Source organism: Pelodiscus sinensis, chromosome 4 (assembly GCF_052426305.1).
Source record: "Pelodiscus sinensis isolate ZL-2025 chromosome 4, ASM5242630v1, whole genome shotgun sequence".
Lineage (NCBI taxonomy): Eukaryota > Metazoa > Chordata > Testudines > Trionychidae > Pelodiscus > Pelodiscus sinensis.
Genome location: NC_143055.1, coordinates 128,826,972 through 128,850,226, shown reverse-complemented (window position 1 = coordinate 128,850,226; position 23,255 = coordinate 128,826,972). Strand labels below are relative to the sequence as shown.

At 44.6% G+C, this 23,255-nt stretch overlaps 1 protein-coding gene across 18 annotated transcripts in view; it reads right to left on the bottom strand.

Moving 5' to 3' along the window:
* The window catches only part of RUFY3 (RUN and FYVE domain containing 3), a 76,266-nt gene that overhangs the window by 21,333 nt on the left and 31,678 nt on the right, over positions 1 to 23,255 (bottom strand). For all 18 annotated transcript variants that reach the window (XR_016349508.1, XR_016349507.1, XR_016349509.1 and 15 more), the window contains 7 exons: positions 16,402 to 16,575; positions 9,569 to 9,686; positions 4,996 to 5,097; positions 3,826 to 3,949; positions 2,839 to 2,900; positions 330 to 395; positions 161 to 230 (listed from right to left, as the gene is read on the bottom strand). Coding sequence is in view for 14 of the 18 variants with exons in the window: in XM_089778138.1 (XP_089634264.1) it covers positions 161 to 230; positions 330 to 395; positions 2,839 to 2,900; positions 3,826 to 3,949; positions 4,996 to 5,097; positions 9,569 to 9,686; positions 16,402 to 16,575 (716 nt within the window). In the remaining 4 variants the exon portion in view is untranslated. The remainder of the gene's footprint in view (positions 1 to 160; positions 231 to 329; positions 396 to 2,838; positions 2,901 to 3,825; positions 3,950 to 4,995; positions 5,098 to 9,568; positions 9,687 to 16,401; positions 16,576 to 23,255) is intronic.

The window sequence follows — 23,255 nt, the reverse complement described above, 5'->3', positions numbered from 1 at the left end:
ATCAACAATTTTGTGCTTAACTCAGTTTTCATTTCAGCTTTCCAGTTCACTCTTAACTGACATCAGTCGTTACAACTTTATTCAGGAAACTGATCTTACTTCTGCCTTAATTCAGGACTTCACAAGACAATGAAGATGCATCCATTTCTCTTACACCTACCTCCTCAGTAAGTTTAGTGTTGGATTTTTCTAAAGCATCCACTTTTGCCTGCAGATTGTTTACGGTAGCACTGTAAAATTAAAGAGAAAAGGCTACTTGTTATTTTAAAATAAACAACAACCATTTTCTGTCACTTGGATCAGACCATAATAAAAAACAAACATTTTACCTTAAGTGTCTATTGAGCTCTTCTACATAATTTTTCTGGTCCAGAATAGCAGTTATTTGACCATCTCTGCAAAAGAGAGACAGTGAATAGTCAATGCCTCACAATACACAATTCTCTCTCAAGCTGCAAGCAACAGTTGTCTCATGCTAACTACAGGAATGGCTGAAGGGCAGTCCATGGCCAGCTTGTCCTCAAGCTTTCAGATACTGGTCAGTTGTGTGATATTTCCTGAAGCTCTAGGGGGAGGAATTGTTCTTTACAGAAGGGAGAGTCTGTTACCAGTGAGAAGGAAAGCCAGGGCTACCAGGCAGAGCTAGCATCTACCTCATCCAGTCTTTCCTACTAAGAATGTCCCCTCGATCTTAACCTCTTTAGGTTGTTGCTGAAGGTAGGGATTATTCCTGGCATGGAATGTGGTTCTCTGATGAAGGGACAGTCTGAGGCAGAGGCAACAGAGGTACCGTATATTCCAGCGTACAAGACGACCTCTGATGTTAAAAAACATCCCCCAAAAATCGGGGGTCGTCTTGTACGCCGGATGCCCCGCCGCCGGAGCCCCTCCGCGGCTTTGAAAGCCTCGGGGGAAGCCGGCGGCGGGGCATCCCAGGCGCGCATGGGCTGCCCCCCCGCCGGAGCCCCTCCGCGGCTTTGAAAGCCTCGGGGGAAGCCGGCGGCGGGGCATCCCAGGCGCGCCTGGGCTGCCCCCCCGCCGGAGCCCCTCCGCGGCTTTGAAAGCCTCGGGGGAAGCCGGCGGCGGGGCATCCCAGGCGCGCCTGGGCTGCCCCCCCGCCGGAGCCCCTCCGGCAGCGGCGCGGAGGGGCTCCGGCGGGGGGGCAGCCCATGCGCGCCTGGGATGCCCCGCCGCCGGCTTCCCCCGAGGCTTTCAAAGCCGCGGAGGGGCTCCGGCGGGGGGGCAGCCCATGCGCGCCTGGGATGCCCCGCCGCCGGCTTCCCCCGAGGCTTTCAAAGCCGCGGAGGGGCTCCGGCGGGGGGGCAGCCCATGCGCGCCTGGGATGCCCCGCCGCCGGCTTCCCCCGAGGCTTTCAAAGCCGCGGAGGGGCTCCGGCGGGTGGGGGGGGCAGCCCAGGCGCTCCTGGCGGCTTTGCTCCCGGTGCCTCTGGTCTGCTGGGGACCATCTCCAGCAGACCAGGGACACCAGGAGCAAAGGAGGCGGAGGGGCGCTGGGGTATAAGATGAAACCCTATCTTTTAATTAAAAAGATAGGGGGTCGTCTTATACACCCAGTCGCCCTATACGCCGGAAAATACGGTATGCTGTCACTTCAAATCTTACATGGGGCCAAAAGAATATATACTGGGATAATTTAACTGATGGAGGGGAGAGAGAAAAACCAATTTTTCTCTGCTGCCATCTCTCACCTTCAAATTCTAAGGTCAAGAATATTCATCTATAAAATTCTGAGAGCAGACGGTCAGTGCAGACAACATTGCTGTCTAAGAACTATCTATACGTGAGCAGAAAGCTGTTTGGATTATAATGGAGGAATCTGCAGACTCCATGTAACAAATGTGTATTAAAAGATGAGAGTAGTTATGATCTGTGCCTTTATATAAATTAGTTAGACTTGGATTTCAGACAGGTTATCAGTACAATCTTTAGTAGGACAAAGTTTGCACAACTTACACAACAGAATGCCCAATTAATCAAGACAGACATTTTGACTAGCAAGAAAATTCAAACAAACAAGTACCAATATTTTTTCAGTATTCTACCTTAATGCCTAACTAAACAGTCACCCACTTGCAATCTACTCAACAAAAGCTAAAAACAGACTGTTTCATGCATTTCCAAAATGAAAAGTTAAATAACTTAATTTTCAAGTGACAAATACAAGAAGAAAATGTAAATTGTCTCACTCTGCAGAATCAAGGTAATACCAAATAAATGGAAAATGACAGCACTTCTGACCAATGAAGAGGATTTAATGAACTTCAGAAGTACAATAAGTCATATTATGTATCATATCCCCCCACCCCGTACTTTTTCCAATCTCCTGTTCCTATACACAGTGTTATGTATCTATATGCATACATGGAGGCAAAAGAACGCAAACTGATTTAATATACGGCTTCATATACACTTGGGGGATTTAGTTCATATGCATCCCCTTCTGAGGTATGAGACCAAAGGACCTTTTTTACTGGTCATACAATTGCTTGAAAAAAAACCAACCATGTAGCTCAAATGGAAAGAGCTTTAGAAAGTGACCTGCCACCAGTTTGATCACTGAACCTTTTTTACTTTATAAAATGCTCTCTCATTTAATTGCTGGTTGAGTCAATAAAAGCCACACATCCCTCTCAGATTCTGCATGCTTTCCTTTGTTAGTTTTCTGATATCCATCACAGAACTAGAATTAGAACAAGAGCAGAATTCAGCATGACTGCACTGTTTTATTTAAAACTACAGTATTGTGGGGTAACTTGTAATATTACTCAAAACCAAACATCCCAAATTAAAAAGGACACAAGTTTCCCTTTGTACTTACCCTTCATTGCCCTTACTGCTATTCCCATCCTTCAAGTACATTGAAAAATCAATAACTCCAACCTACAAAGGAAGATTTTCGTATTTTACATATGGCTCTTTAACTCTTCCTAAATATTACTCTTTTTACCTACACAATTTCAGTGTCATGGGTGTGTTTATAAGATCAATGCATTTATTAGGATTAATCCATTATACCAACCATCTACCTAGAACTGATAAAAACAAGGATTAGGTCAAGTAAAAGGTCATCTTGCAACCCTTTGAAATGCACGTGGAGTACTGGAAGGAGGGAAGGACAGCAGATATTGATGAATACACTCCTATACAGGCATGCATGTCAACTTACTTCCCTTTTGTTAACTGCTATGAACAATTGCCTAACACACACTTCTGAAAAAGCTAGTACCTTTGACCCCCTGCTCAGAACAACATTCCCCTTCTTTTCAGTTCTCACTTCCACCTCCTTTGCCTTGTAATAAGTTTTACTCTGCTGTTTGTGGCCGGTGCACAATGAGCAGCAGCAGCCGCCAAAAGCAACAGAAAGGATGGTCTCTCAGGCTCCTCATTAAAAAAACAACAAAGGAACAAAGGAAACAGAGGCAATGGCACTCTGCCAGTATGAGACAGATCAGTGCTGCACAGTAAGTAGTGGAAAATTTTTTGGCAGCACAACCATGTAAAAAAAGATGTTATATCCAAATGACTAAACCAAGTACAAAATGATTCACCTTCAGTGGCGAATATTAAAGTAGGGAAAAGGTAGAATAAATGAGAGCAAATAAAACACGAAGAAAAGTTCTGCAAAACCCATTTCACCGTTTGTAGCCAATATAATCCCAGAAGTAAAAACTTACAGTTTCCCTTCATTTAAAGTATTTGATATAATCTAAAAGTATACAATAAAAAACAGCATAATTTCAGTGAGTGCAATTCATCCCAGAATACTGAAGAACTAGGTATTATTACTATTATTAATATACAATACCTGTGAATCCAAGTCTTCTCCTTTCATGCAGAAGTTTGCATCTATGACATTCAATCCTACTAGGAGGCCAGCAATTATGTGACCTTCTTCTTCCATTATGAGAGCATTAGGTTCATAAAATTCACTGCCGGAAGCACCAAAAGAAAGTAAAAAGCGTTACATCACTAAAAGCTTTAAAAACAAGCTGCAGTTTGAAGAGACAGCGGTAAATTGTCATAAGCCCTGTAACGTCCCTCCATGTTTTATGAAAATTGGCTTTTATATCTATCTAGCTAAATCAATATGCATAACTTGAAGATGCTTTATGTAAAACTGGTCATGGAACTTGAAAATTGATGTGTTACAATCTACTAAATCTGGTTATCCTATTTTTGTGCATATATAATTTGTGTATGTTAAGTTAGAAATATGAAGTATGAATCTGGTTTTAATTCTGAATGTGCTAATGAGGGCTATAAGGGATATGTTAGGAAAATAATGGAATAATGGCTCAGTACTCCAGCCAATGGCTTGTGAATAGTCTTATTTGTCCTATAAACTCAAACTGTGGTTGGTACCAGAAAGACGTGTGACTGTGCCACCTAGATCTGAAGTTCATCTTAAATCTGATCCTCTCTCCATGGAAAAGTGAGATTGAACAAAGGGTTCCCACCTTCGGTGGGTGGGTGGATGGGTGGAGGAGAGGTAGAGGGGCGGGAGGGAAGGGAAGTCTATTGAAGGAATGGAAAGCAATCAGTCTGTCTGCAGCTGACCTTTGAAACTGCCTTGCCCATCTTAAGAGAATACACATAAAGGAATCTGGCAATAAAGAACTCTGGACCTACACATTGGACAGCACTACCTCCCCTCTGTACTGGGCCATTACTCTAATTACGTATGTTACAGCACCTTTTTATAATAAATGAAAGGTGTGGCTCTTTTGCATGCTGATAATTGTGTGCAGATAATGGCTTTTGCATTGCAAAACAGAAAAAAATCTATCACTCAAAACAAGCCCTTCATTTCACCAATGCCACCTTCCCAAAACAGAAGTGCAAGTATAGCATTTATTTCAGTGTTGCAGAGTAACAAAAATGCCTTATAAAATATCCTTTGAGTGCAATGAACCTACATCCCCCAATAACAGTGGATGAAACGAAGCTCTCAGATTCAAGAGAAAGAATTGCTCACCTGAGAAGATCCTTTCTATTAATCAAAGCCTTCATATATTCTGAAAGTTTCTTCTGCATTAAGGCCAAGCGAAGCCAAGCTCTTCCTCTACCTGCAGGTGTCCTACCAAAGCCCAGAAACCAAACCAAGAAATTACTCACATATATTCACACAAACTCTTAGTACCTTACTCTGCAATCTACACCTCAACACTGCAGTTTTCAGCAATTTCTGTAGGTAGAATTTTGGGTATGCAACCGCAAGTGCCCACATTACAGATGTAAGGGTGTGTCTACACTGCAGACTTAACTCAAAATAAGCTACGCAAACTGAGCTACATCAATTGCATAGCTTGACTCAAAATAGCTTATTTCAACTTTTGGCGCTGTCTACACAGCGGTTATTTTGAGAGAGAGCGCACTTCCCCCGACTTCCCTTATTGCTCGTACAAGGAGGGTTACAGGAGTCAAAGTAAGACGTCCTCCTGCTTGACAGGATTTTGACACTATTTTGAAATAACTGCCTGCAGTGTAGCCACGGACTATGTTATTTCGGAATAGTGCAGCAGTGTAGACGTACCCTAAGAGAGTACTCGACTACTCTACTTGCATTCCCCCCACCGCCACGAGGGCCCAGGACAAGCCAGCTGCTCCGGGGGCGGCTCAGCCGTGGCACTGCTCTCTACCCATCCCACGAGTCACGCTGGCCCCACTCCCCCAGGAGCCTTGCTCACAACCAGCAGGCAGGGAAGGGGCCGGAGCTGCCTGATGCTGGGCCAGAGCCAAGGACTGAAGTCCAGGTGGGCAGAGTGTAGGAGCCAGGCACCCCCAGGCTGGGCTCGGGGAGATGCAGGCTAGCCGCACTGACTGGGCTGACACCACTCTGCAGGGTCTCCTGTGGCGAGCTGGGCTGATGCCACAGCTGGCACTGTGTGGAGCTCTGGGCTGGACAGCAGGGGGCAGTGCCTTGGGGGCCAGGCCGCACCCTGCAGTCACCTGGGAGAAGGCTCTGGTGTGGCTGGGCTCTGCTCAGCTGGAGCAAGTCCAGGCTCGATGCTGAGTGCTGCGCACTGGTGGCAACAGCCTACTGGGCTTGGGGACAGGGGCCAGAGCCCACTCATTGCCAGGGCTTTGTCCTGGGCAGGCAGGCGCTGTGTGGTTCAGCCAGGTACACCGCAGCCCAAAGGGACAGTGCTCAGGTTGCAGCCCGGCCTCCACTATCCGCCCGCCTTGGCCCTGTAATTCCCAGCCGGGCTCTGCCAGCCCCTGCCTGACTCAGGCAGTGCCAGGGTGCTGCTGCCCAGTCTGTCGGGCAGCCAGGGGGAGTCGCCCCCATGAAATGGCTTTGGCAGTTCACTCCATTGGGGCTAGAGGTGCAAATAGGCAGGTCAAGCGCCCCTCACCGACCCAGCGCTGCCTTCCCAGAGCCTGGCCCGCCTGCCCAGGAATGCCTCAGCCCTTGGGCTTCCTCTTCCAGCTCTGGGATGTGCATGGCGGGCAGCACTTGCTGTGGTCCCTCCTGCCCCCCCTCCCCTAGTCCCCAGATGGGAAGGTGGGGGTGGCTGTGGTGGTTAAATGAGATGCGCTGGGAAGCTGCGTCCCCAGTGAAACCCACCCGTGAGCTGTGGCAGTCCAGGAGCTACCCCCGCTGCTGCTCTGCACTTTAAATGTAGTAAGAGCTGAGCTGCCTGTAGTAAGCCCGGATCTTACTACATTTAAGCTGCAGAGACGCAGCAGGAGTAGCTCCAGAAGCTTCCAAACCTATCGACTAATCGTGTAGTCGATAGAAACGCTACACAATTATCTGATTGCTCGTTACTTAACATCCCTAGCCCACATGCAGTGTTTATCCAGGCAATCATTTGACTTTTTCTTCTATTTCCCATCTTCCCTTTTTTCTCCTCTTGGCTGCTGTTTCTGCAAAGAGCTAGCAATACTTACCTATACAAAGATTATTAGAAATATGCAGAGAAATCGTAGGGCATGGTTTTAGAAATGGATCAAATGCAACTGTCATTGTAAGCAAGTTAATAAAGCAATTCGGCCACACTCATTATGGACTTTAACACAATTTGGGTGTCCAAATCTCTCTCACGTAGCCTATCCTCAGCCTGAAAAAGAGCTAAGTAGCAGAGTTGCAGTACTAATTAAAAACAATTCTCTTAATGCAGGGTTATGTTCTGAAAGTAACAAACAAGAATGTTTCATGGCTCTCTTTCACACATTCTTTCTTCCCCCATTTTAGCTGGCAGATGGAGCATACACAGTTTTAGAAATATAGAAACTAATAGGCTGAATCAGGACAGTGTCTCAGTGACCAACATGTCAAAAGAAGATTTAACTCCCTCATATCAACAGTAGCATGATTAAAGAGAAATTACCTTTCAGATTCCAGCACCTAATCAACTGGCTTGTATCTGTGGAGGACTTCGGTTTTTTCCATCTAAGCTTATAAAGTGTTGTTTTTAATGCTACAAAGGTCCAGAGCTCTGTAACATTTCATGGCAATGAATGCCATCAGTTTACATATGGACAAAGATTGAGATTTTTTGGTTAATTGGTTTTAATTTTGTCACCTTTTAATTTGGTCTGTCCCCCTGTTCTTTTATAAAAGAAAAGGATAAATAAAAGCTCCGTCTGGAGTCTAGACCGTATCTGCACATGCACCCCCATCCTACTGCTGTACTATGCAGGCAGACTCTGCACAGAGGTCCAGGGAAATCAGAGGACAAGACCTGACTAAGACATGCTGAGGCCCTGAGCTATGTCAGATTAAGGGCCCCATAGCATTACCAAACATGTATTATTTTAACAGAAAGAACAATGGAAATAGAAATAATAAAGTTTCATATTTGCATATATACCAGTACATAGGCGAGGATGCAAATAAAAACCTTTTTTTTTTTTTATTTAGAGGCCCCTCATAATCTGAGGCTCTAAATTGTAGCTTACTTGTCTGGTGCCTAAATCATGAGGCTCTATCCACTTAGAACAACTCTCAGGGTAAGAGGCTCAGCTATGAACACAGGAGACACTCTCCTGATACGATTTGTTATTCCACGTACCTCTGTCATATCCCCTATTCATCTCCACTCCTAATCAAGCAGTCTTAATCCTTAGTTCCTCCTCATGGTGAAGTTTCCTATGTCTCTGTTCATTTTTGTTGCACTTCTCTAGATATCTTGTTTCTGCTACATTCTTTTTGAAATGGGGAAGCAAAACTGAACGCAGTACCTAAGGTGGCTATTTAATATAGAAGTACTATATTTCCAGAATTACTCCGTCTCCCTAATGCAATCTAACATCTTGTTGTCCTTTTTGGTCACTACCAAGTCTTCCTTTTATTTAATTTTCCACCACTAACACCTTTATTTGTTTTGGTTAGAAGCTGTGGATAAAGCCCTGATAATTGTTTTCACTTTCATCTCTTACTTACAATGAAAGCTTGCAGTACTGAGTCAACAATGTAATGCTGTTGAAAAAAAAAATTGCAGAGGCATATCATGCAGGGTGGCCAACAAGGAGGGACAAAAAGGATAATTGCTCAGGGCCATGAGATTTAAAAGCTGCGCACCACCACTATGGCTACTGGAACTTTAAATGACCTAGGAGCCCCGTACAGCACGGCACGGAGGGTTGGTTAGGGGAGGCTAGCCCCAGGCCAGCCCCTTCCACCAGAGGTGCTGCCCCTTCCAGAAGGAAGCTGAACTTTCCCCACCTTCGACATTGCTCAGGACGTGGCCAAATCGGTCACCAGCCCTTTACTTGTCACTGGTCAAGGCACAGTCCTCCCACTGAGGCCAATTTTGGTCACCAATGTATAGAATTTGTGCAGAATTTGGAAAGGACAAAGAGGAAGGGAAAAAGATGAGCAACGGGATGGAAAGCCAGCAACACGAGCAAAGGCTGAAAGAACTGGGTATGTTTAGTTTGGAATAGAGGCGATTAAGGAGGGAACTATTTGAACTTTTTCACATATTTGAAAGACTTCAATAAAAAAAAAAATTAGAGAAAAGTTGTTCTCTCTTGCCAAAGAAGCCAGGACATGAAACAGTGGGTTCGGATTACAGGTTTAGATTAAATTTCAGGAGAAACGTCTTATGGTAAGAACAGTAGGACAATGGAACAAACTACTTAGTGAAGCCATGGAAGCACCTTCTCTGGAGGTTTCCAAAAGGAGATTGGAAAGCCCTCTCTGTCTTGGATGGTTTCGACTCAAGTAATCCTGCGTCTTGGCAGTGAGCTAGACTAGATGACCCTTGTGGTCCCTTCTAATCCTAGGATTCTAAGATTCTACCTGGAAAGCAATAGGTAAGAGACAGGTCTACAGTGCAATGAAACACCCATGGCGGCCAGTGTCAGCTGACTCAGGCTGTATGGCTATAAAGTTGCAACATTGATTTTCAAGCTCTGGTAGGAGCCCTTGCCCTGAAACCCTTCCCACTCGTGGAGGCCCCAGAGCCCAGGCCTCTGCCTGAACTACACTGCAATTTTATCGCACTGCAGCTGGAGCCCTGCAAGTTCAAGTCAGCTGACATAAGCCAGCCATGAATATTTTACAGAAGCAGCATAGACATACCCAGGATTTCACTTACTTAAGCCCCGGCAGATCTTTAACACTTGCTGTGATCTCTCCAGCTTCAGGAACAAGCTTCTCTACCAGCTCCAGAGGTCCCCAAAACGACTTATTTTGTCCAAGAAAAGTCTTCTTGGCTATAACAAGAAGATATAAATAGATTTTTAGTTTCTCTTGCATCAGTACGATTTTAAAAACATTCCCAAATGTATTCAAAGTGGAACTAAAAGCAGATGTGAGACTGGCCCTGGGTGTCTGGCCCGGTAAATAAAACAGATCTAGCTCTCCTATGCCCGTACAGAGGCTGCATTTGACAAATTAAGAGGGCAAGGCAGCAACTGGGGGCTGTAAGACCAGGGAAAGCCCTGATCAGAGTAATTCAGGAGACTGGAGAAGGTCTCTGAGAAAAGCCACAGAGAGCACAAAGCTGCCCGCAGCCAAGGATGTAAAACCCTGTTTAATCAGTTAACCAGTTAAACGTTACCTTTCGCTGGTTAACTGCTTAACTGGGATCCGATGGGCATGGAGCCCGGTCAGGCTGGAGCAGCCCCCACCCACTCACAGCGCAGGCAGGGATATGCTCCAGCTCAGCCAAGCCTGCTGAGTTGTGGGTTGCTTCATCCAGGCAAGGCAGAGCTTGCCACAGTGGGGTGGATGCCATGGCCAGTCCCACTGCGCCACTGGCAGAGGGTGGTTCCAGCCTGGCCAAACTGCTGGTTAACTAGTTATCAGTAATCACCACCCAATATGGGGAATGCTTACCAGTTTACTGGTTACAGCCCTACCTGCAGGCCCTCCTTGGAAAGGAGGAGGAGAAATTGGCTAAGAGACAGTATGGCTAAGTAGTAGTTCTGCAGAAAAGGACCTGGGGATTACAGTGGATGAGAAGCTGGACATGAGTCAATAGTGTGCCCTAGTAGCCAAGAAGGCGAATAGAATATTAGGGCGCATTAGGAGGAGCATTGCCAGTAGATCCAGAGAAGTGATTATTCCCCTTTATTCGGTTTTGGTGAGGTCACATCTGGAGTATTGTGTCCAGTTCTGGGCACCCCAATACAAAAAAGATGTGAATTCACTGGAGAGCATCCAGCGGAGGGCAACAAAAATGATGAGGGAGCTGGAGCACATGACCTATGAGGAGAGGCTGAGGGATTTGGGCTTATTTAGTCTGCAGAAGAGAAGAGTGAGGGGGGATTGGATAGCAGCCTTCAACTTCCTGAAGGGAAGTTCCAAAGAGAGTGGAGAGAGGCCGCTCTCAGTGGCGACAGGTGGCAGAACAAGGAGCAATGGTCTCAAGTTACAGTGGGGGAGGTCTAGGTTGGATATTAGGAAAAACTATTTCCCTAGGAGGGTGGTGAAGCCTTGGAATGGGTTCCCTAGGGAGGGGGTGGAATCTCCATCCCTAGAGGTTTGACAAAGCCCTGGCTGGGATGATTGAGTTGGGGTTGGACTCAATGACCTCCCGAGGTTTCTGCCAGTCCTGGGATTCTATGATTCCAAGGCTGAAGGTGGGAGAGCAGCAAAAGAGATGTCTTGAGCCAGCACTGGAAGAGGCTGAAGCAGAGGGAGCAGCAAAGGGAACTGTCTGCTATCTCTAAACCAGTTGGGGTGATAGCAGGGTTGCACATCAGTTGCAATGGCTCTGCAGCATCTCCAGTGCCAAATACCTGGATCCAGAGGAACCATGATGGGGCCTGGGGAGTAAGAGATGCTCTCCTTGTAAGGATGCTCCCAGCACAGATGCTGTGGGGGTTCCCACTGGGAAGACAGGTTGCACACCAGTTGGAAGGGCTTTGGGAAGAATGCTGGAGCTGGATACTGAATGAACCATTTGGACTGTGCTGGGAAAATTTGGACTGTGGTTGTGGGACCTTTGTTATGATTTATGTATATGGAACTTTTCTAATAATGAGTTCCACAATGGGTCTATTTATACTTAGGAGGACGCTGGACCTAAGTTCCCTGCAAGCTGCGTGCCTGCACAGTCGCATAGCTGTTTGCAGAGCTCCACCCAGAAGCTCAAAGCTCCCATGCAGGCAGGGAGCTCAGCTGACCAGCAGGGGGCATAGCGCTGTCTCGCTGATCAAGCAGATAAACAGCTGCTTAAAATGGAGCAGCTCCCAGAGCAGGAAAAGGGAGATAAGGAGAAAATAAGTTGCAGGGGTGAGGAGGGAGGGAGGAAGTAAGTAAGTAATTAATTGGCTGATGAAAAGTCAAAAAGGAGGGGAGTTTGGAGAATCCCTTCTATGTAAGGAGACAGAGGCAGAAATTCAGTGCTCTCAAGCCTCCTGGGAAGGGGGAGGTAAGAGGCTAACTGCATGGGCTATGTGGGGGAAGAGGGTAGGTGGGTGAAGGCATCTGTGCAGTGAGGTGGAGGCAGAGGGCAGCTTGTTTGGGATGCAGCAATTCACTTGCTGCAATCCTCTCTGTCTGGGTTGGGCGAGGGGGAGGGGAGAAAGCAGGTTACATGAGAAGTGTGTGCACGCATGTACCTGGAGGACATTTGCATGATTACATTTCAAACAAAATTTACATAGATGTTAATGGCTTAAGATAAAAAAGAATAAAATTCTTTCAACAGAATTTTTTGGAGTATAGCAGATATCTAAAACTCTGATCTTAATGATTTTTTTTAAATCCTGTGTTACTAAATCATACAGGGTATATTGTATTGCATTAAGGCCAGATCTTTGCTATGTGGTAGAGTTCTGGCTCTAATGAGTCAGAAGTAGCAAGTACTAGCTTGAACTGTTAGAAAAGCTGATACATATACTCCAAGGGTAGCGGTTTTTTTTTTAAATCTGATTTCATATTAAAATTGTAACCATTGCTCCTTGTTAAATATCCCTTGTTTGGATATATTTTTCCACACATATGGACTACTTAAAATATATATGTGTGTGTGTGTGTGTGTGTGTGTGTGTGTGTGTGTGTGTGTGTGTGTGTGTATATTGGTGGTGCACATCCACACGTTTGTCCACCCGCCTCCCCCAATATTGGTAGTGCACACAAGAAATCTCAACCCACCCAAGGGCAGAAAATGTTAAAGGGAATACTGCTCTAGACAGGGAAGGGAAGAACTGCGACAAGTACAGAACTTGAAAAAGTTCTGTTTCCAGAATTACCACCAACAATACTCTCCTGCAATTTATATATAACTTCCTGTAAACAGTTGTGTTCAGGTATAGATTCAGAAACTGCAAATTACACACTGGACAAGGAGCAAGTACGGCTGACTATTTTTTCTGTTTTCAAGCATAAGAGATACTGATATCCCATATGTATAAGGACACTGCACTTGCTCAGGGCTTGAAACAGACACACACTAGCCAAAGACGGATCTAGCTACCAGGCTAGAATTTCTACCAGGATGATGTCAGGGGACTTTCTTCAGGGTGTCAGGTCGGGTGTCATCTGTCAGATCAGCATCTTGCTAGTTACAGCTCCATCCTCTCTAGCCACAAGATGAGAGAAGGCTTGTCTCTTTACATGACTGTGCAGCCGCCAATGTTCCTTCAAGAGCATAAGATCTTCACCCTTCCCATAGCCTCTCCCCAAAGCCTGCCTCCACTCTTGCTCATAGCTTTCTCAGGCAGCAGCAACATGCAATTAATTTGGTTGACAATTTCACAACAATTCCTGACATTATGAACAGCAGCAGTGAAAATTATTCAAAATTAGTTAGTGCCAAAGATATAGAAAGCACTTGAAGCAAGGGAGCCATCTTTCCCTCTGAGTTAGGTAGCCAAGTTAGGTAGTTATGCTCTGAATAACATTCTGGTAACTTCTGGACAGTTATTACAACTATAACTACCATAAACTAATTTGTTTTGTTTCTAACTTGAAAGCAGAAGTTAATGGCTTAGACATTCACACTCATGACTGAAATTTTTTCACTCGCTGTTGATTAGAGAAGATAATTTTTCTAAACTTACACTGAAGCACCACTTTGAAATGCTGATGTTACTCCACTGTCGCAAATAAGCAAAACTAATACCACAAGCAAACTGCCTCTACAGCCTGCATAAAAATTACTAATTTAGTAAGTATCACTGAAAGCTACTAAAATAGCATTGCAGGAGGTACTTATAGAAGCCATAGGGAATTTACACAACCTCTCATTGATTTTTCAAAGCAACGGCAGTTTTTGTTTCAAGAAAGCAGTATTTTACAAAGGCAGTAAAAATCAGTGAAGACTAACGTGTCAACTTTTGATTGATGTTATAATCTGTATATGTAAATACACACTGCTGGCCCATTCTGAAAAGTGCACTTCAGATTTAAGCCATGGGATAAGAGGGTAGGTCCTTTCTTGGATTGTGAACTGGTTAAAAGACAGGAAACAAAGGGTAGGAATAAATGGTAAATTTTCAGATTGGAGGGAGTAACTAGTGGTGTCCCCCAACGGTCAGTCCTGGGACCAATCCTTTTCAACTTATTCATAAATGATCTGGAGAAAGGGGTAAGCAGTGAGGTAGTAAAGTTTGCAGATGATACCAAACTGTTTAGGATAGTCAAGACAGAAGCAGACTGTGAGGGACTCCAAGAAGATCTCACCAAACTCAGTGATTGGGCAGCAAAATGGCAAATGAAATTTAATGTGGATAAGTGTAAAGTAATGCACATTGGGAAAAATAACCCCAACTATACGTACAGTATGATGGGGGCTAATTTGGCTATGACAAATCAGGAAAGGGATCTTGGAGTTATCCTGGACAGTTCTCTGAAAACTTCCACACAGTGTGCAGCAGCGGTCAAAAAGGCAAATAGGATGCTAGGAATTATTAGGAAAGGGATAGAAAATAAGACAGAAAATCTTACTGCCCCTGTATAAAACTATGGTACGCCCACATCTTGAATACTGTGTACAGATGTGGTCTCCTCACCTCAAAAAAGATATTTTGGTCTTGGAAAGGGTTCAGAAAAGGGCAACTAAAATGATTAGGGGTTTGGAACGGGTCCCATATGAGGAGAGGTTAAAGCGACTGGGACTTTTCAGTTTAGAAAAGAGGAGATTGAGGGGGGATATGATAGAGGTCTATAAAATCATGAGTGGTATGGAGAGGGCCGATAAAGAAAAGTTATTAGTTCCATAAATAGAAGAACTAGAGGACACCAAATGAAATTAATGGGGAGCAGGTTTAAAACTAATAAAAGAAAGTTCTTCTTCACACAGCGTGTAGTCAACCTGTGGAACTCCTTGCCAGAGGAGGCTGTGAAGGCTAGGACTATAATAGAGTTTAAGGAGAAGCTAGATAATTTCATGGATGTTAGGTCCATAAAAGGCTATTAGCCAGGGGATAAAATGGTGTCCTTGGCCTCTGTTTGTCAGAGGCTGGAGAGAGATGGCAGGAGACAAATCGCTTGATCATTGTCTTCGGTCCACCCTCTCTGGGGCACCTGGTGCTGGCCACTGTCGGTAGACAGGATACTGGGCTAGAAGGACCTTTGGTCTGACCCAGTACGGCCGTTCTTATGTTCTTATGTAAATATAACAAAATGAATGATAAAAACTCATAATGCTACCGTAAGCAAGAGGAACAACATTACAGTTTTAATGCATGAAGAGGAACAGAAAGCTAGGAATTAAGTTTGCTGAGCAAGTAATTTCCCCACCAAGCATCCAGCCACAGTTCCTAGCCAACAGTATTCAATCTACAGTTGACAAAAACGATTTAAAAATTACAGCAATAATCTGTGAAAGTTAACCCTGCACACTTCTAACAGATGGTTATGTCCATGAGCAGATTTTTCTCGATTCATGTCCCAGGTCAACCAAAATCAAAATGAACTTTGTTCATTGTTCCAAGATTATATTTAAAATCAGGCCAGAGAGGCTGGGCATCCCAGTGTAATGGTCTTTTCTGTGGGACTCCCTGCATGAAAGGGAAGTAAAAAATCTCTCTCTGGTTCAGAGGGGCAAAAAGATATACAGTAGGTTGAATCTCCGAGGTCTGGCACCCTCAGGAGCTAGTTTTGCCAGACTAGGGGAGGTCAACTGTAGCCTCCCACTGCCACCAGCCCCCTCTCTGGCCCCACAGCCTCCCACCGCCACGATGCCCATCAGCCCCAGTACCACTACATGTGGGACTCCCATTGCCCTGCCATGCATTGGGTTCCCAAGCATTAGCACTAGATCTTCACCCAGACTCTCCGGTCCTCCAACATCCATGGTCCTGCCAGACCACAGAATTTCAACCTGTAGCATAAAGCCACCTCATCTCCCTTGTGACTGAGTAGATACCATATAGGACAGAGCAACAGTGCATTTTATTTTATTTCGTGTACTATAAGCAGGGCTCGACAAATAATACAATCTACTCGCCCGTAGCGAGTAGATTGTAACACGGAAGAGCCGTGTTCGGGCGATCTGCACATGCGCAGAACGATCTACACATGTGCAGATCGCCGGACAGCGCGGTTGGCAAACGGGGCTCGCCGCGGTTTGATGAGCCCTGACTATAAGGAATGCATCAACATGCCAAAACTCTACAACACGTGACATTCTGAAGTCACTTTCTTTCACGCTTATAACTTTGTATGACCCCAGTCCTTATACTTCTTAAGGAACAGGTTTTATTATTAAAATAAGTATCTGAAGGGAATGATTAATTTATCACATAGGATGCAATGTGCAATTCCAGCAGGATGATACTGTTATTTACCTATAAAACTGGTACAGTTATTTTAATGACATCGCTTAAGAAAAATGCAATGGTATATTTTGTCTTATTTAGTCTAATTTGGTACAGATGTGTTAGATTTAAAAAACACCACACTTGTCCTTGGCATTCACATCCCCTATACACAACCCCAGAGAAGCCAGGTAAGCATCTTCTGTAACACTCTTACCTTTCAAGCCATGTTTAAGGCAGTGTTCCATCACTACAAAGAACTGCTGAAGAGGTGCATAGTCAGAGTCCAGTGTTCTGCCCAGGTTAAGCGCCGATTCAATCAATCCCTTTATGCTCAGTTTGGCCATATTCATCAGATTCATACGCTCATTAGCCATGAGATAATTAGGATCTGTAAGAAACCAAGAGACAGAATTTGGTAACCAGAGTTAGCTGAAGTGCATCATCCATTTCCAGTCTTCAAAACAAAAGAATTTAAGGACTACATTTTTCAAGCAGCAGCGGCTCAATTTAACCTGAGGCACATGGTTCAGGCCTTTGCTTTTCGTAAGGAAAATTTTCTATAACAGAACCTATCAAAAGCTTTTTTAAAGGTGGAAAACTATATATTACAGACAGGAAGATAACCAGGTGCACACAGATACTGCCCTGATATTTAATTAGTTAAACAAATCTTAACAGGAACAATGTTGGAAGGCATTCATTAATAGCTTCGTTAATGTCTTATATAGCATTACTGAATGTCATAAAAATGTCACTTGCTCTGAAGACTCATAATCTGGCAGGAGGTTGTACTTTTGTTGCATCCAGAGAAAAATGAATAAAAGATGGGCAGACAATTAAATGCCCAAGGAAGGTTGTCATTTGCTTTTCTCTTACAGACAAAGAACTCTAAACTCAACTCAGAAACTTTAAGTGAAACACACACATACAGGAGAATGAGTCTTTAAAAAACAAACAAAATATTATATATACACAAAACAGGAACAAGGCCCTCAGTGCGGTACTATGCTGATCTCTAGTTTGAGCCCACAGTGAATAACTGAAAGCACCACAGAGCTGACACTTTAAAATTTTGCTGTGAGCACTGCTGATATTTGTAAACATAATCCCCTTCAGGATTTATCCACCATCCTACATTTTCTCTCACACCTCCAACTCTGATGTAGTTCATTCAACTGCAACACACCCAAAGGTGAGCTGCTTCCCACTCAAATTGTTTCCATTACACCACTATTACTAACACGCATCTTTCTTGTGCCCACCGACTAGTCCAACTGCAGATAATCTCCAGGGCCTTCTTTCCTTTGTCACTGCACTCAGGCCTTTTCTTCTATCTAAGACAGTTCTGGAACAATCTTCCAAGAGGAGCAGTGGACCAAAAAACCAAACTGGCTTCAAGACAGAGTTTGATAAGTTTAAGGTGGAGATGGTGTAATGGGACTGCCTACAATGCCATTGGTGACTGCCAGTAGCAAAAATTCCCAACCTTGTGGGTATTGGTCACTAGAAGGGCCACAGAGAATTCTCCCCCAGGTATATGCCTGGTAGGTCTTACCTACATGTTCAATGTCTAATGAACTGCCATATTTGAGGTTTTAAAAGCATCTTCCCCATGGTCAGACTGGCAGAGATTCGGGAGGAGGGGAGGAGAAGAGGAGGAGGAGTTGCCGTCATCTGCAGCATGCGTCATGGGTTATTTGCCCAGTTCTCTGTCCTAGGTCACAACTGCCTCCTTCACCCAAACTCCCTCCAAGACTCCAGTCTCCCTCCTGCACCCCAATCCCTTACCCCAAGCTCCCTTCTGCACCCAGCCTCCATCCCAGACCCCACACCTCCTCCATTAATACCGTGGAAGAGTGCGGCCCTCAACCACTTTCTAAAAATTATTGCCCACCCCCTTCAAAAATTATTGCTCACCCCTGATTTAGAAGCACAAGAAGAACAGGATGCATGCATGGTCCTAATGGCCACTACTATTAAAGCCTGGATTCACACTTGCACACTTTCAGCTGTCTTCACACTGAGGATATGTCTACACTACAAAGTTAATTCGAACTAACAGACTAACAGACTAGCGGAGCACTTAATTCGAACTAGGTAAACCTCATTCTACGAGGACTAACGCCTAGTTCGAATTAAGTAGTTCGAATTAAGGGCTGTGTAGCCACTTAATTCGAACTAGTGGGAGGCTAGCCCTCTCCAGCTTGCCCTGGTGGCCACTCTGGGCACCACCAGGCAAACTCTTTTGCCCCCCTGCCGGCCCCGGAACCCTTAAAGGGTCACAGTCTGGCTACGGTGCCCATGCCAGATGCAAGCCCGCCAACACCCAGCCAGCAGACCCTGCACCTGGCACAGTACGAACCAGCCACCTGCTGCCACCCAGCCCTCTGCCTCTTCCTGGGACCAGGCTGGCGGCTCCCACGAGCCTGCCCGGGGCCGCAAGAGGCAGGTGCCCGCCTGGTCTAGCGCGGAGATCGTGGACCTCATCCACGACCTCCGCACTAGGCACAGGAAAGTGGCCGTCTAGGGCAGGATAGCTGCCAGCCTGGCCACCCAGGAGCAGGTTTGCATGAAAATCAAGGTGGTCCAGTGAGACCCCCGACCCTGAGCTTAGAATGGCCGTACTAGGTCAGACCAAAGGTCCATCTAGCCCAGTAGCCTGTCTGCCGACAGTGGCCAACACCAGCTACCCCGGAGGGGATGGACCGAAGACAATGACCAAGCCATTTGTCTCCTGCCATCCCTCTCCAGCCTTCCACGAACAGAGGCCAGGGACACCATTTCTATCCCCTGGCTAATACCACTCCATGGACCCAGCCTCAATGAATTTATCTAACTTCTCTTTAAACTCTGTTATAGTCCTAGCCTTCATAGCCTCCTGCAGCAAGGAGTTCCACAGGCTGACTATTTGCTTTGTGAAGAAGAACTTTGTTATTAGTTTAGTTTGAAGCCTGCTACCCATTCATTTCATTTGGTGTCCTCTAGTCCTTCTATTATGGGAACCAATGAAGAACTTTTCTTTTTGCACCCTCTCCACACCACTCATGCTTTTATAGACCTCTATCATATCCCCCCTCAGTCTCCTCTTTTCTAAGCTGAGAAGTCCCAGTCTCTTTAGCCTCTCTTCATATGGGACCTGTTCCAAACCCCTGATCATTTTAGTTGCCCTCCCCTCTCCCACCCTCTCTCTTCCCCTCTCCCACCTCCTTTTCCCAGTCTCCCCGAGTTTTGTTCAATAAAGAGAGTTTCTATTTTTAAACGCACGTGTCCTTTATTTTGTACATCAGGAAGGGAGGCTAGGGAGGGGTAAGTGGAAGGAGGTGAGGGAGGAATGGGGTACGAGCCCCCGATGGGGAGGACTGGGGTGGCTCTGCGGGCTCCTCGGGGTGGAAGCTCTCCTGCAGCCCCCTGATTGACCTCCCCCCGGAGGGCAGCCTGCGGCAAGTGCAGCCGGGCTGATGGCCGAGTGCTGTGATGTGCCGAGTATGGGCATTCAGGGCACTCCAAGCTAGGACTGCTTTGCTGTCCCTCTTCGAGTTAGACAAGCGAGCGGGGAACCCCTGAGAACTGTCTGTCCGAGATGGGGGTCGGGTCCCTTTAAGCACAGCCCTCGGCTAGCCTGAGACAGCAGCTCCACGCTCTAAGTCCTAATCTGATGCCCTGCCAGCACTGCTTCAGGCCATCCTTAACCTCGGTTCAGGGTCCACTCAATGTGGACATGCTAGTTCGAATGAGCAAAACGCTAATTCGAACTAGTTTTTAGGTCTAGATGCACTAGTTCGAAATAGCTTAGTTCGAATTAACTAATTCGAATTAGTGCTGTAGTGTAGACATACCCTTAGATACTAATATTTATGCAGATTTCCACACAGCTAAATAAATTTCAACTGTCTATAACCTATCTGGAGGATAAAACAGAACTAATGTCAAAGACTAACTGGCTGAGAAGCTGGCTGATAAAGGTAGCACAATAAACTGACACCCAATTCATGACAATCCAAGGAAGGCAATATTTAAGATTACCACCAGGGGAGAGCAGAACTAGAGAGGAACAGATCTGGTCTCATAACTGAAGAGTTGTCAATGCAGCAAGAAAATAACCCCTAAATCTGAATGGCCAAACAACTACTGCTAAAGATCCAGCACTGAATATGAAGCATACTCCTCTGTTCTGCAAAGTGTTATGTAATCTCCATGAAGTGGTTTGGCAGCTCAGGACACCATGAATGTAATAAGTCTGGCAGCTAGACAACAGAAGGAACAGGTGTTTTCAAAGAGCAGATCATGTTTATTTTGATTAGGAATTTGAGAATGAAATGCAGAAAGAACTTACTCGATAAGAAATGGGAAAAAAGCTTTGCTTTTCCTAGTTAAATTGTGCATGCACAATAAAAAAATCCTCTTTTCTAAAACTCAAATTTCAGAAAATCTACTATGCACAAAATAATTGAGAGAAAAATATTCAAGTTGAACCAGTCCATGTTTATTTTCAAGAAAGAAATAATGGTTAACTTTCACTATTTAAGAAACCCTAAAGTTTAGGGTTCCATTGCTGACAAAATTTCCTAGGAACTTTGTTCAGAGGCCTACCAGTGCCTCCTTTTATGCCTTTCCTACCATTCAGAAAGCAAAATAACAATCTCATGATAATACCCATTCAAGGTTTATTTTATACTCTGTGAAAGACATTTAAAGAAGTAACTGATTGTTGTAATAGGTGCTTTTAGTTTTTAGTCTCCAGAGTAAAAGTCGAATTCAGCTACATGAGTCAGTTTTTCCTTCTTGGTCTCTGCCCAAGCAGTTGGACTGAAAATAAATAACCCCTCTTCCTTTCAGTGTTCTGTTATTGCACTAAGTGTAATATCTCCCAAGTATACTGTGGCTTTGTTCCTGGAACAAAGAAGGACTAAAAACGGGAACTGGCAACAAACAAAATCCATTTGTAAATATATTTTAGATAACTTCCAAGTAACAATTTAAGAATTCAACTGTCAGATGGCAAGGCTTCAATAAAAAAAGAGTTACTTTAGGGAATGAAGTTTACAGATTGCCTTTAGAAAACTATCGTTTTTTACTATATATTTAAGAGATTTTGTCTGCCTGCCGTGTGTTAGTCTATCTACTCAAGAACTCCAACACAGTAAGAGCTAAAACTATCAGATTCGGTATACAGCTTCCATTTATCATAACTTAAAACAATGTAAGGGATTGCTTGTGCCAGGAAAATGGGAAGTGCCTGGAATGGGATTGCTGCTCATAAAACCAAACAGAAAAGAGACAATCACCAGGCAGGTGAAAGGGGCTGGCTGGGAGCATGTGCCCCCCCTGCACCTGGGTCTATCCCAATCCCAATCCTCCCACCCCCCCCAGGCACCCCTGGGGTAGGGGTAGAGGGGCTGAAGCTCCCTCCTCCCAATTCATATGGGGATGCTGCTGGCTGTTCCCCTTTGTCACTCTCAGGGTGCGAGGGGAAAGTGCAGTTTGCTGCATTCTTCACTCTGGCTGAAGAGTGCAGTGAGCAGATGAGCTGTGCACTTTGCTCTCGCTCCCTGACAGGGACAGGAAGCAGTAGAGCAAGCAGCCCTGGCATGAAATAGAGGGGGTTTTGCTGCCCCTCCTCTGCACGCACACCCCCACACCCTAGCCCTGAATCCCTTATCCCCCAACCCTAACTCCTGCACCCCCACACAAACACCCTACCTTATCCCCGAACCCTGACTCATGCACCTCCTCATACCCTCAGCTCTGAGCCTCGCACATCCCCAAGCCCCTGCCCCTTCCACATCCCTCTGCTTATCCTGAGCCCCTCCACACACCAACACTCCCAACCCCCTCCCTTGAGCCCCCCTGCATTCTCCCCATACTAACATTTCTTACATGTACTGTTTTATTACACCCCCAACCTTCTGTCATGAGGATCCTCCGGGGGATGGGGAGTGCAATATAACAATACCTGTAAGAAAAAGACTGAACCAAAATGAGCCACAAAAAATAGGATTGCTTCTCAATAAACCTTATAGAAGAGAGATAAAACACTGAGAAATGTGGAGTACTGCTCTGTTTTAGCACAGCTAAATCAATGCTTATAGGTTGAAAATCAGAAGAAAATGTTATTGCAAATCACACTGACTCTAGCCCTTTGTTTATAAGGATGAAGAAAAAGATACGATGGAATTCCCATTTTTTTAAAAATTACTAAAAACAATTAAATGAAAACATTGTAATCAACTCTAAGAAATCCAAAATAAAAATTAAGTTAATCAAAATAATGTTGAAAAATCATTTCAATAAGGAAAAGGTACATTCTTTAGGGGGAAAAAAGAGAGTTAAGTACCCAAGCAATGCCAGGTAAATGTGCTAGTAATATATTAGTTTACCTGGTTTGTAAGTTGAACTGTTTATTAAATCATAAATATAGCCATGTAGATAGAGGATAATCAGCAATACTAAAAATGGTGTTTAAAAAAAAGTCAGAAATATAATAGTGTTGTTCATTACAAAGACATACTATACTGCATGTGTGTATAGTAAAAACAAAGTTAATATCTCTGAATATTTCCTTCTGTTTGCTTCTGGGAAATGCTAATAAATACCACCTTCCATTAATTTTCGGTATGAACCATAAAATTAATACAAAGTTTTAAATTACAGGAATCCGATTTATACTATTTAAACCCATTCTGAAATAAAGGATGGACAGGATTCTTAGTCTGCTTCCCCTGGGATTTGAACAGATGGTGTACTGCTTTACACATACATATTCACCACTCAACAATACGTGAGGTTCTTTTAAACTGCCACCCCTATACAGAATGAATATATTACATTTTCTTTAAATCTCATTAAATTAACACAATCTTTTAAATCGCTTTGCCAGCAATGGGAATGACTGATTACCAAGTTATCGTAGGTAAACAGAAGCATGTATCTTTGGAATCAGAGTGTCTCTACAAGTCCGTTTTTTTCACTGATATACCACTGCAATATTGAACTGTCATGTCAAAGTACTTTGCTGAATCCATTTATCAAATTAGTATGAAATAAGTCAGTGACCATGAAGAGATTCTA